This window comes from Carassius carassius, chromosome 15 (assembly GCF_963082965.1).
Source record: "Carassius carassius chromosome 15, fCarCar2.1, whole genome shotgun sequence".
Lineage (NCBI taxonomy): Eukaryota > Metazoa > Chordata > Actinopteri > Cypriniformes > Cyprinidae > Carassius > Carassius carassius.
Window position 1 is genome coordinate 33,198,912 of NC_081769.1, and position 13,525 is coordinate 33,212,436.

Consider the following 13,525-nt stretch of genomic DNA (forward strand, 5'->3'; position numbering starts at 1 on the left):
TCTGAATTGGGTTTGATATGAGTGCTGTTCCAAAATCACGTTAAAATGGAACATATAAAAATAAAAAGTTATACAAAATATTAATACAAGTACTATCACAATGGCAATAAAATACCACTATTTATCATATTTATATTTTGTTGGCTTAATGTTAGAGTTGTTATGCATGTAAATAAAAAAAGGATTCAGATATATATATATATAGAGAGAGAGAGAGAGAGAGAGTTATAGTTAAATATATAAATCATTTTAATTATTTAAAATAAATTAATAAATAAAACATCTGATTATTGATATTTGATTATTATGTATTATTCTTATACAAAAACTTAATTTAATTAAGGGTTTCATCTTTAGAAAACCATATTTTATTTATTTTATTTATTTTTCTAGAAATGTTTGGTCCCACTTAGATTTTTCACATTAGTTTATGATTCTTCCCCTTTTTTTATGTGTTAATATAAAACAAGTAAATAAGTCATGTCCACTGATGCATGCAAATATATCTAACTCTAGACCAACAAGTGCTCATATAATGCACAGATCAAAAGGGTCAAAGCCTAATAATGTGTATTTTTTTATTATTAAAGTGCAACATTTGTTTGCTTTAGTTTGTCGTTCACAGATCCTGTTCCACGTGATGTCATGCAGTAAAATGATTATGTTTCGTGTCGTTACAGCTGAATCTACCCCGTGTCCCGCCTGAAGGCGTGCTTCGTTTCTCCCGCACTTTCTGGGAAGTGCTTCATTTCCAGTTTCAGTTTTTCAACAGATAAAACCTGAAATTCCAGATGTCTGTGTGGTGAGGAACCTCTATAGACGCCTCTAATGGGTGGAGGCCAACAGCAGGAAACAGGAAGGTGCTGATAAGACACTCCAAAGTTCAGCGGCACACCTGAGGAGCGCTAGATGGACAGCCAGGAACTGACTCTATCACTGCACGAATGACAGCGAGTGGAGAATGACCCACCGAATGACTAAATGGGGTTTTTCTAATTTGTGGATATGAGATTTCTAGGAAGGGTCTCGTGGAAATAATGAAAGGACTGTGTTTCTGACAATTGGATCTTTATTGGAAGCCTCTCAATTGGAGATATTTTCACTTGGTTGGATATGTGTCCTCTGAGAGTTACCGTTTTCTTGCTCTGCTGTACAGGTGAGCAATAAGAATCCACGTATTTCTTTAAACATATATTTTCTATAATAAGTACTTTTTTGTGGTTGTTGCTGTTTACTCTTTTTTTAAAAATCTTTTAAATGTTTTTTTTTTCTCAAAAATGTGTGTTTTTTAAACTGTTCAGAAACTGTAGGCCATAAATATTATTCTTACTGACAAATATAACAAAAATATTTCCTTTGTATTTCTTTATATGTATATGTGTTATTAATATACATGTTATTTATATATTTCTCAAAACTAAAAATAATGAAACATTAAAGTTTTACTTGATTTTTTTAATGATTTATTATTATTATTATTATTATTCAAAATTACAATAGAATATGTGTTTGTGACAATCAGCCAAGATTATTATGATTAAATAAAACATTTAAAATATTGAAAGATGCGTTTATTGAATTAATTAATTAATCAATAAAACTTAAAAGAATTTCAGTCAATATAAATAAAATATAATGAAATTAAATAAAACAGCTACTGTAGCTGCCAAAGCAACATGTTTAACGTGATACATTAATGACGAAAATAAAAAGATTTAGACATTTAAAAATATGTATAAAAAGATAAAAATGAATAAACCTCAAAATTAAAAAGAACAGAGAATATAAAAATAAAAATATTAAAAATTCTCAATGACACTAAAGTTCAATTTAAGTTGGTGGCTGAATTTGAATATTCTGCATGTGTGAATCTTTTTCTGTAAACAAAAATACTTGTAGATAAACTTTAGATAGAGATAGTTTATAGAAGGCATCAGTATGTGATTTACATGCGTTTAATTGTGCATGTCATGTCAGGCCGTATACGATCACGGATAAACTACTGTACTTCAGTTTAAACCTTGTATTATGTTTAAGTTTCTAATCAAATTACACTCCGCCTGGAAAGATTTATTTACACATTAAAACCTATTTTATTCACATTTGCTCTGAGTGTTACTTTTCACCATCCTTTAGAGGTCGATCTCTTTACATGAGTAACAATTTGTGAAAAATCCTGCTGGTGTATCTGGAGCCGTTCAGTTTTCCTCGAGGAAGATCCAAACGTGCAGAGATTGTATATTCATCCAGGCTCATAATCAATGGAGAACCATGTGGATCATCATCCTCTCGCTATCAGACGCTCGTCAGACTCTGTCCAAGGAAAGTTGGTCGAGAAGAAAGTTTGAAAGAAGCCCTGAGGTTTAAAGGTTTTATATATATTTATTGATTGCTGTCAAACATCCTGAAGGACTTGAGTGGGTTTGTGGATGCTGCTCAGAAGGATGCTGTTGGCGCTTGGAGCCATCTGGGCATGGCTTACTTATTTTTTTGTAATATAAAAATTTATATTTTGGGCAAATGTAAAGGGCATTTCGCACCAAAAGTGAAATGAGTAACCTTCAGTCATTCTGGATTGCATGAAGCATAGAATGCAGGAGAAAAAAGTTCAACACAAGAAATAAAGAAACAAAGAAAGAAAGAAAGAATGAACAAATAAAGCTTATTAATATGGTTGAATTGGATCATCGAAGGTCAACAGCAAAGATATTGCATAATAAAATGTGATTAAATGCATAAAAAGATATTTGTGTTATGTAATACATTTAATTGTTGCAGGTTTGCATTCATGTTGAGGAATACTGAATCAGTTTTTTTGCAAAATTAGTAAAATAATGTGAAATTAGTTAATGCATGATAATATTTAGTCTAGAACTACATCAACATCATTTTAATTTAGAAAACACTTGAGGACAGGAGAGCTGTCAGTCAATAAATGGGAAAAGAAAAAGTATTTGAAAAAGTAACTCAGATATTTTATTGTTCATTAAAAAGTAATGCGTTACTTTATTAGTTACTTGAAAAGTAATCTGATTACATTAATCGCATTACTTGTGTTACCCCAAAAACGCTTCGTTTAATTTGAACTAATCTTTAATATAACTCGGGAACATCGAGTCGTCTCATCGAGGGAAATTATTAGTTTACCTCTTGAGTGTTTGTTTGTATTTATCACGTAACGTAACGATTGCACTCCAAACAAGTGTTTATTTTAAAATAATACATTAAATAATATGGTTAGAAACACCAATTTGCAATATAAAGCAGCAAAAGGAGCCAATGAGACCGAAAGCAAGACCCATAGAATTGGCAAATGTCCTCGACCATTTTTACGTAAAGAATAAGGTGGATATGGTGTTAAAAATAAACGAGAGAAAAGATGAGATAAGAACAGGAACAATCTCTTACTGTTTCTGTCAGGAACTATTTTTTTAGCAGAAGGGAGGCATTTATTGAATTTTTATTTTAAAAAGTTACATATCAATATGTACATTTTTGGTTTTAATAATTGTATTGTGTGGTAAACGTTTTATAAAAGCAATAATTGGTACTAATGGCATGCTGTATTATGAGTAAGTCACGACTCAACTCCATAAATAGAAAAACCCACCCGAGGGACGAAGTTTCCACTTTGCTTTTAGACCAAAGATATTCAGACCCGAACATCATTAGTTGATCTATATATAACTAACACAGTGGAAGATGATGACTGATCTCTAAATCCATCTTGCCTATATTGTTCTGTCTTGCAGGTGGCTGGGGTCAGAGCTGTAATCGCACAAAGACTTATTTTGAGTCCAGGAATTTCTTCAGCGTTCTCCATTGGGAATCTGTTGATGTTCTGGGTCAAACGCTTCTTTACAGCATCCAGTACAACCTGTAAGTGTCAGAGATGAGAGCAAAACAGGCCTCGACCTCTGCATTTCCTTTTGATTTGGCCATGGGTTTAATGCTTTCCTCTCAGTCGTTCTGGTTTTCTGTGAATAACACTGTGACTGGTGACTTTGGTGAAGGACACGCTGTGGTCGGCCGGCTGTGATTTGCCTTGGCCCCGAATCTTCTGCACCAGTCACAGTTACGCTTTACAGAGAAACTGATGGGAGATATAAATGTGATGGGAACGGAGGGAGCAGCAGTGCATGCTGGGAGGGTCAGGGAGGCAGACAACAGATGATGGGATGAGAGAAGAAAGCTTCAGAAGCTCCAGATAATCCCACATCAGTCCAACCTCTTAACCTCTCCACACTGGAGCTTTTGAGCTTTGAATGGTTTCCATATGTTTTTCATTTCTTATTTTTGCTCCGTTATACAGTAGTAGATATATGATTACAGCAAAATAGTATCTTTATCTGCTTTTTTAAAACATTTATGATCACAGATATGCATCATACAGTATATCGAGAATTATATATATATATAATTTATTATTTGTATAGAATAAGTTCGAAATTTTTTATTTTATATTTTTATATAAATAATTTTTTGTTATAATATTTTATAATTATATGTTTCTCATTAATTTTTATATAAATTATTTTAAAGTTGATTTTAATAATAATTTTAAAATGTATTTAAATAAATAACTTGTCTTTTTATATAAAATATTTTCTTTTTTATATTTTATATCTACACTTTTTTTCTAAAAAAGTGCATTTTTATATTGGCTATAAATAAGTTATTTTTTTTTCATTTTAATTAAAAAAAATCATAAAAATCATATTAACTGCTTTTTTTTTTGCATGTAATTGAAGAACAGTTTTTCCACATTAAGGTCATTGCACTGAGAATTTGCGTTTATTGACTTTATGACTTAATATAATTATAACTTGAGTTGTTCCAATGATATCATTGAGCATGCAATTTCAGTTACATGATGTAACACGTGATATGAGATATGCACACAGTAAACAGGGTGTGTGTAATGATGTACTAGAGGAAGAGCAGGAGAACTAGTTTAGGCTAAATGGAATCTGGCTAGTCTGCTCAATTTGAAAGAGTTTCTGTTTGCATTCACTGCGACTATGATTAAACAAGATCTGCATTAAATGGGTGTTGATTCATTTCCTACAGAAACTGTTTGTGTCTGTCACATGCAACTTCATTAAATGTAAGACTGAAGTCTGTTCTGTTGCAGTTATGGGAAACCGTATGAACCAGTGACGTGGTGTCAGAACATCTCTATTCCTGTTTGTGACATGACGGATGTGATGACCCATGTGATGAGCGATGTGACCTCTAAATATCATGCCAAGGTCACGGCCGGTGGACAGTGCTTGGGAGAGGTGATCTTCACTCCGTTTTGGGAAAGTGAGTTATTTTGGACTCAAATTATGTTTGTGGTCAAGCTAAAGGGATAGTTCGCAAAAAATAAAAAAATAAATGTGCTGTTAATATATTCACTCTCGGGCCAACTATACCAGAAAGTTTTTAGCTGGAACCGTGATCATCGGTGAGTCCTAAAATGCAAGTCAATGGCTACCATCAAAAAACACATCAGGCAACAAAATTAATCCCAGTGGCTCCTATTAAGGTCTTATGAAGCGAAACAATCAGTCTGTGCAAGAAACTAAACGTTATTCACATCGGTTGTCAGTTCAACATTAACTCCTTAATCCCGTATTAACATAACATAAACATAACATGAACATAATTCAGTTATTAATGACGTTTTTGAACGTGCATCAGAAATGTGTCTTCATCTGTATGTGAGATGCAAAAAAAAAATAACAATGAAAGAAATCTTAATCTTAGCATATTTTGACATGGGGCTAGTTGTGTCAGTGTTGCCAGATCTTTATAAATATATATATATATATATATATATATATATATATATATAGAAAAAACAACAACGCACAAGAACAAGCACAAAAGCACTAAAACAATCAAATGCTTTATGTTTTATAGCAACAAAAAAATCATATATCTCATATCCGCAACAGACCACTTTATTTAACACCATAAAGTGCATGGCTTTATGAGCTAAGACCAAACAACATGTCTAAAAGTGCTTGTAAATATGAGGACATGGCAACACTACAAGAAAGCACTTTCTAAAGCAGCCTCCCGAGCATAAACAAAACACAGCATGTCTATCAACCTTAGTTCAGTTCAAATCAACAGACAAAAAGAGTATATGGCCAAAAAATGGCACATACCAAACAGCAAAAATGTTGCTAGCGTTATAAAACTGAAACTTACAGTGTGTACATGGCCTCTTTTGAACCGGTTCTTTGTGGGGAACTAGATGAACCAGTTCAAATCAGATCAAATCAAAACTCACTTTCAGACGCCCGACAGTCCCTACAAGTGAAAATAAACCAAAATCCCGCTATATATCTAGATAGATGTGTAGATAACTAGCCCACATTACTATAACTGCATCTGAACACCCATCATTTAGGAAAATAATTCATGCTTTCAATGTTTTATTGTTTTCCTTTGTTAATACCCAAACTAAATCTACAATTTACATTATTTATTTATTTATTTATCTATCATTTTTGGAGCTTATTTTATTATTATTATTATTTTTTTTTCTTAGACAATAATGTATAGTATAGAATGCAAAATAATGATAGCAAATGAGTAATTTTTTTTATCATATTTATCATCGAACAGAAAATGTGCACTATATACAATTGTCAACTACTTATTTGTGTATTCATTTGTGTATTTTTTTATTGATTTATTTTCCTAGACATAAATGGCCATTATATTTAATGCAAAGTAATGTTAGCAAATGAGACTAAAAGTTGCTGAAAATTAATTAAAACCTATTTCTCAGTTCTATTTATTTATTCATTTATTTATTTTTCATTCATTCAATCTTTTATTTTATTTTATTTTATTTTATTTTATTTTATTTTATTTTATTTTATTTTATTTTATTTTATTTTATTTTATTTTATTTTATTTTATTTTATTTTATTTTATTTTATTTTATTTTATTTTATTTTATTTTAAAAAATCCCGCTATATATCTGATCCCGTGATGAATGAACAGATTCAGCGTTCCTGTTTCTCAAGGGACGGTTCTAGACTTCAGCAAAATTCATGTTCGAATCCCCCCCACCTTGAAACAAAAGTGATTCCTAATCCTTTTATTTATGCAAAATTCCATTTTAGATTTGTAGATATTTACTTGGTAACAGTCAAAAGTTTGGACATGTTTTTATGTTTTCGAAAAAAGTCACTTATGATCATCAAGTCTGCATTTATTTGATCAGAAATACGGAAAGGACTTTACTATTGTGAAACTTTAAATAATAGTGTTCTTTTTTACCTTACTTTCCTGTGTCACGGATGAATTTTTTGCATCATTTCAATTCATCATATTAATATTAATATCTTTAAAAAAAAAAAACTAGTCCATCGAATTTGGAGGAATTCTTAAAACAAGAAGGCTTTTCTAAACAGGTAAAAATTATTGTCTTGTTTTCAGAAAAATAAGTCAAAATTAAATGAGTTTAAGCAAAATAATCTACCAATTGTGTAAGCATCATTGTTTTTGCAGTGTAATTCAAATATCTGATAAAAGTATCATGTTGGAAATATCCCCTACACCAAACCCAACCCTAAACATACCTGATAGTGTCAATAAATACAAAAGTGATATAAAAATGCATTTATTGATGCAGCCGTGCAATTTTAACTTCCTTATGTGGATTTGAGCTGTTTCGTTGAATCGTAGTTTCACAAAAATCTAGCATGTTTTTCCGATAAGCCTATGTTGTGTGATTACATAAACCAACTAGTGATTCAAAAACCAGTTCATTGCAAAAAAAAAATATATAAATGGTTCAAAAGAATCATTTCCTATTTCCTCATTTGCCTGAGGCTCTGGGTTACAGGTGACAATGATGTAAATAATGTTTAGTTTCTTGCACGGACTGATTGTTTCACTTCATAAGACCTCAAAATATCGTCAAGGGTTAATTTTGTGCTGCCTGATGTGCTTTTATGACTCGCTTGCATTTTATTAATCACCAAGGACCACGGTTTCAGTTTAAAATATCTTCTTTACCTTTCTGCTAATCTTGGATGGCCTGAGGCTGAGTAAATTAGCCGCTAATAAAAAAATAAACAAAAATTAGCCGCTAATTCTCATTTTCTGTGAACTGTCCCTTTTAGCAGCAACATCTTAAACAGCAAACATCATAAACTGGTCTGTGTTCTGCTTTTCTCGTTTCAGCCACATTCGCAGCTCCGCAGCTGTCAGTAACATCAAACCAAACCCATCTGAACGTGACGGTTTCGCCGCCGATGGCCGCTTGGAACCACTCTATCGAGAATATCGGCTTTTGGGGAAAAGGTTTCCTGAGATCGTCCGTTAAGTACACAGTTCGTCTGACACATCCCGAGTCACTGGCTGGAAAGGTTATTATTCCTAATTCTCCTTCAGTCATTATTAGGATCATTAGGATCCACTTTATTGTACTTCAAAGCAGTTCTTTATGCATTAGTTGCTCTCTCTGTGTATATATATATATGGGTGGAAACGTCTGAATTGTGTCTTTCTGCAGGTGTTTGAGGACACGTCTCGCTCAGTGTTGATTTGGCTTCAGGAGACAGACGTGCAGTACTGTGGTGAAGTGTTTTATACGCTCACACACCCCGGTCTGTCCAGTCCCAGTGAAAACACTTCCTTCTGTGTGACTCTCTCGGGTAACTCAACAGTCCGTGCTTTGATTGATGTGTAGATAACTAGCCCACATTACTATAACTGCATCTGAACACCCATCATTTAGGAAAATAATTCATGCTTTCAATGTTTTATTGTTTTCCTTTGTTAATACCCAAACTAAATCTACAATTTACATTATTTATTTATTTATTTATCTATCATTTTTGGAGCTTATTTTATTATTATTATTATTTTTTTTTCTTAGACAATAATGTATAGTATAGAATGCAAAATAATGATAGCAAATGAGTAATTTTTTTTATCATATTTATCATCGAACAGAAAATGTGCACTATATACAATTGTCAACTACTTATTTGTGTATTCATTTGTGTATTTTTTTATTGATTTATTTTCCTAGACATAAATGGCCATTATATTTAATGCAAAGTAATGTTAGCAAATGAGACTAAAAGTTGCTGAAAATTAATTAAAACCTATTTCTCAGTTCTATTTATTTATTCATTTATTTATTTTTCATTCATTCAATCTTATTTTATTTTATTTTATTTTATTTTATTTTATTTTATTTTATTTTATTTTATTTTATTTTTTATTTATTTATTTTTTTTACATGATTGCCACAGTGTATATAATACAAAATTATGAAAGCAGTTGAGACAAAGCTGCTGAAATTAAATAGTAAACAATTTCACAGTGTTTACTATTATATAACAAAAAAAATGTGCATTATATACAATTGCCAACAGATTATTTGTTTGTTTTTGTTTGTTTGTTGTTGTTTTTTTACTGATTTATTTTCTTAAACATTATTGGTCAGTACATGAGGCAAAATAATGACAGCAATTGAGACAAAGTTGTTGAAATTAGTCATTCATTAATCATAATATGCAATTGCCAGCAGATTTTGTAAGTGGCACCAGACTGAACTTTATATCAATCTGCAATATCTGTGTCTTTCAGCACCTAATTCCTGGCACCACATATTAATATGGCCTTGTCTGCTTGCTCTGCTGCTGCTGATCATCCTACCCATCATGCTTTGCCAGCTGTCAGTAAATAGAAAGAGCTCCTTACCAAAAGTGCTGGTAAGTGATTGTGTCATATTCGTTGTGGGGAATTCCAGGTGAACATATCTAAAATGGGCTCCAGTCTTACCGTCAGTGAAAAGTCCTGTTTGACAAGAGCGTCACGTTTCTCTTTAAACTCCTGAAGGAATGCGTCTTATCTGCACATTGCTCTCGGCGACACAAAATGAGTTTATCATGTCGATTACGGTAAGCACAAACATCTGCTGCCAGATCAACAGTCACGGATTTTCCTTGGAGCACTTCTGCACTTTCATGGATTATTTACCCTGTTTTTGATTTTGAGATATTTTAAGAAGTCTTATCCGTTTGTGATTATTTGCTCAGGTTCTTGTGTAACCTTGTGTAGTTGTGTTTTGCTTAATCAAGTCAATATTTGGCTTCACAAAACGTCTTCATGTGGATTAGGACTCATTTGATGAATCAATTCTACTTCATTTTGTTTCAAATACATAAAATCTACAATCAAATACGATCTTATTTGAATTTTATAAGTCAGGGATTTCCAAACATTTTTGTCAGCCAAACATCTGACCTACAGGACTTACTTGAAGTAGAATAAATATTTTGATAACTTAACAGCACAACATGTTGGTTAATGTTCACATGACATGCATTAACCACATTTTAGTATTTTATTTTTATTTATTTTATGAATGTTTGTTACAAAGTTATATTTCAATTTGTTTTATTTTAAAAAGGTTTATTTTAATTCGATTTTTTCTGATTTAATTGGTTTTTATTAGGCTTATATAAGTGTTTTGATTTTTTTCGTGCTTTTTTACAGTCTAATTAGATCTAATTAGTTTGCAGTGATTAAATAGTTTTTTCATTTGCTGTGATATATTTTAATTCAAAGTTTTTCTGTTGTAATTAATTTGTAATTAATGTTTTTTTATTTTATTTAAATTTTAAAACGCTTCATTTAAATTTTATTTAATTGATTTAATGACTTTAAGTAGGTGTTTAACTATTTATTTAGATTTTACATTTTATGATTTAATTAATGTGTAGAAAGTGTTTTATTTAGATTTTTATGTTTTTTCCCAGTTTATCTTACTTTGACATTTTTTTCTGATTTAATAGATTTTCTTTCGATTTTATTTTATTTTTAAATTATTTATATCAATGTGATATTTTATGATATGATGTTAGTGTTTTATTTAGATCAAAATTTTAGGATTATTTTATTCTTATTTTTTAATTTGCCATTTTTTTATGATTTAAATGGTTTTAAGTAAGTATTTTATTTGAATGTTTTGGTTTTTTTTTTTTTTGTTAGCTTTTCATCACCTCACAATTTGGGAAACATAGTTAAAGTAATTTAAGTGACCAAACGTCCCAGTTTACCTGGGATAGACTGGTGTCCCAACAATTTATAAAAAAAAATATAAATATATATCCTAAATTTCCGATAGTCTCAAAAACTCTCTCCTCTCTCTGTAAAACAGATCCTGGAAAAGAACAGCGGTCCTTCGTTATGTTCATATCCCATAGAAGACATCTTTAAAATGGAAGTGTGGTCCGGATTTGATAAAAAGCTTGAACCACAGGCTGTTTTTCCTCCGCCGGAGTCAGAGATCAAGGTTAAAGATGATTATACATCCCAGGAGTGGACACGCGATCAACCAGACGTGCCAGTCCAGAACAGTTCAGAGTCTTCTGTGCACTACAGCATGATTGTGCCTCTCCAGATCTCCATCGAACCATCATCTGATGGCACAACAGATGAAACCCACTCGGATTCATTTGGTCCAGAGTTAATTTCAAGCTTTTTAATAGGCCATCCAGACACTGAAAACAGCAGTGGGCCACTGGTGGTACCGGTTAGACCCACTAAAAATGGTGCACTGCAGTTTCACAATTGTTTATTCCAGTGTGACAGTGGTCAAAATTCTCCAGAAGCTTCCCAGGACTCAGGAGGTTTATCTGGAGAACAAACTCCTTTACTATCTGACCTAGTTCAGAAGGACTCCAGGTGTAGCTCTTCCTACAGGCCTGTACACGTTTCTGACGTTGTGACGTCAAACTACAGGCAAAACTGGCTGCCAGGGATTCCTCTGGAGGGACAACAAGACCAGAGGACTTATGTTAGGAGGACAGACCACCTCCAGGACTCAACTGAACCTGATGAGGACTTCATAGATGAAGAGGAACTTAGAGTTGGTGTGATCTTTCTGGACAAGTGGATGGTGGAGACGCAGGGATTGACTTTGCCTTGCAACTAAATGGCGGAGCTTCTTGCTCTTGTCAATGCTTATCTTAATACACCCATGCAAGACAAAAAAAAAGGTTTTTAGATATTCATCTGTTGGGTTTTGCCAGTTCATTGCATCAGGTAGTTGCATAGGAAGTGGCGCACGTTTGAGAGTTCATCACTTAAAAGTCTTTCCGTATGAAATCAACCAAACTTCAGAAACCTCCCCAGCTAAAATGCTTGATTTTGGTCGTTTTTGTTTCTGGAAAGACACACCTAAATAGTGATGAAAGCCAACATATTACGTGCCATAGATCAATTTTTACTGATTAATCCATTATTTTGTCAAAATGACCCTTCACCTGAGATTTGGAGCCATATTATAGGTGGGAAAAATGACTTTAGAAAAATTGCACCTACATCATGTTAATATTACACATAGATTGCTAGGTCTATTAGTAAAATTAGTTGATTTAAGCAATCTTTGTTGGATTATGTGTCAATGGTGACCATTCAAAAATGGGAACAATGCACTTTTTTGTGATTTTCTTTCAAAGTTGGCATGCCTGAAACTCAAGAAATGTTAAAGATATCTTAATGTTAATTTAGATGTTGCTTGTTAAGAAAGGTTTATTTTGTAATCTCAATTTTTAAGACCCAATATGCTTCAGTTCCAGAGATACTGGGGTCTCTTTGGCTCCATGAGTAATTTTTTTTAGCTCTACAATAACAGCAGTCAAAATCCAAATGCAAATACAAAATAGTGGATTACGGAGTAAATATTCATCCATAGCATGTAATATTTTGGCCTTCTTTTAAATTTATGTAATTCTCTCAACAGAAAGTAAATTATAAAAAAAAAGAAATGCCAGACACGTTGAGTTGAGATTAACCAAAATGATCCTAAAGGGAATTTTAAAAGTAATGAGTGTTTTCAAACTAGCACTTTGACTGAAACTAAGATTATCTGTAGCATTGCCATTTTCACAAGTGTTATACCACTTGTTTGTCAATATGTCTCTGTTTTAACTTATTTGACTATTTAATTAATTCATAATGAATGAGTCAAAATGCTGACAAACCTGAAATACATGTTGAAATTGCTGTGTTGTTGTCATTTTTCAGAAACATTTTTACAACATTGTAAATACATAATAGATGCTCTTTACTATATGTTGATGTGTTATTTTCTATGCATACCTTGTAAAGCCCTTTGGGCAACTTAGTTGTATTTATATAGTGCTATAGAAAGAAAGAAAGAAAGAAAGAAAGAAAGAAAGAAAGAAAGAAAGAAAGAAAGAATAACGTGAAGGTCAGCATGAAATACCATTCAAAACCCATTTAACTTCTGATGCATTTTTTAGGGAAACCAGATATTCAAGAAAAGTTTGCATATCGGTTTATAATCGGGTGGATGGCTCAGTTGGACTGAAAAGAGTTCATGTAAACACTTCAACAGATCTGATTGAGCTTGATCTGAATGGAATAATAGACATGGCATGTATTAGGCAAAAATTAAGCATGTAAATGCTTGAATTAAACTATATTCTCAATCTGAGTAAAAAATACCTTTTGCATATGCACAGTGATCGT

At 32.1% G+C, this 13,525-nt stretch overlaps 1 protein-coding gene across 1 annotated transcript; it reads left to right on the forward strand.

Moving 5' to 3' along the window:
• The first annotated feature begins 849 nt into the window (after nucleotides 1-849).
• Nucleotides 850-12,783, forward strand: LOC132157883 (interleukin-22 receptor subunit alpha-1-like). The gene is made up of 7 exons (XM_059567145.1): nucleotides 850-1,156; nucleotides 3,753-3,879; nucleotides 5,135-5,307; nucleotides 8,195-8,379; nucleotides 8,526-8,667; nucleotides 9,611-9,735; nucleotides 11,187-12,783. The coding sequence occupies exons 1-7, from the start codon at nucleotides 1,114-1,116 to the stop codon at nucleotides 11,961-11,963; spliced, it is 1,572 nt and encodes a 523-aa protein (XP_059423128.1). The 5' UTR covers nucleotides 850-1,113; the 3' UTR covers nucleotides 11,964-12,783.
• Nucleotides 12,784-13,525: the final 742 nt, after the last annotated feature.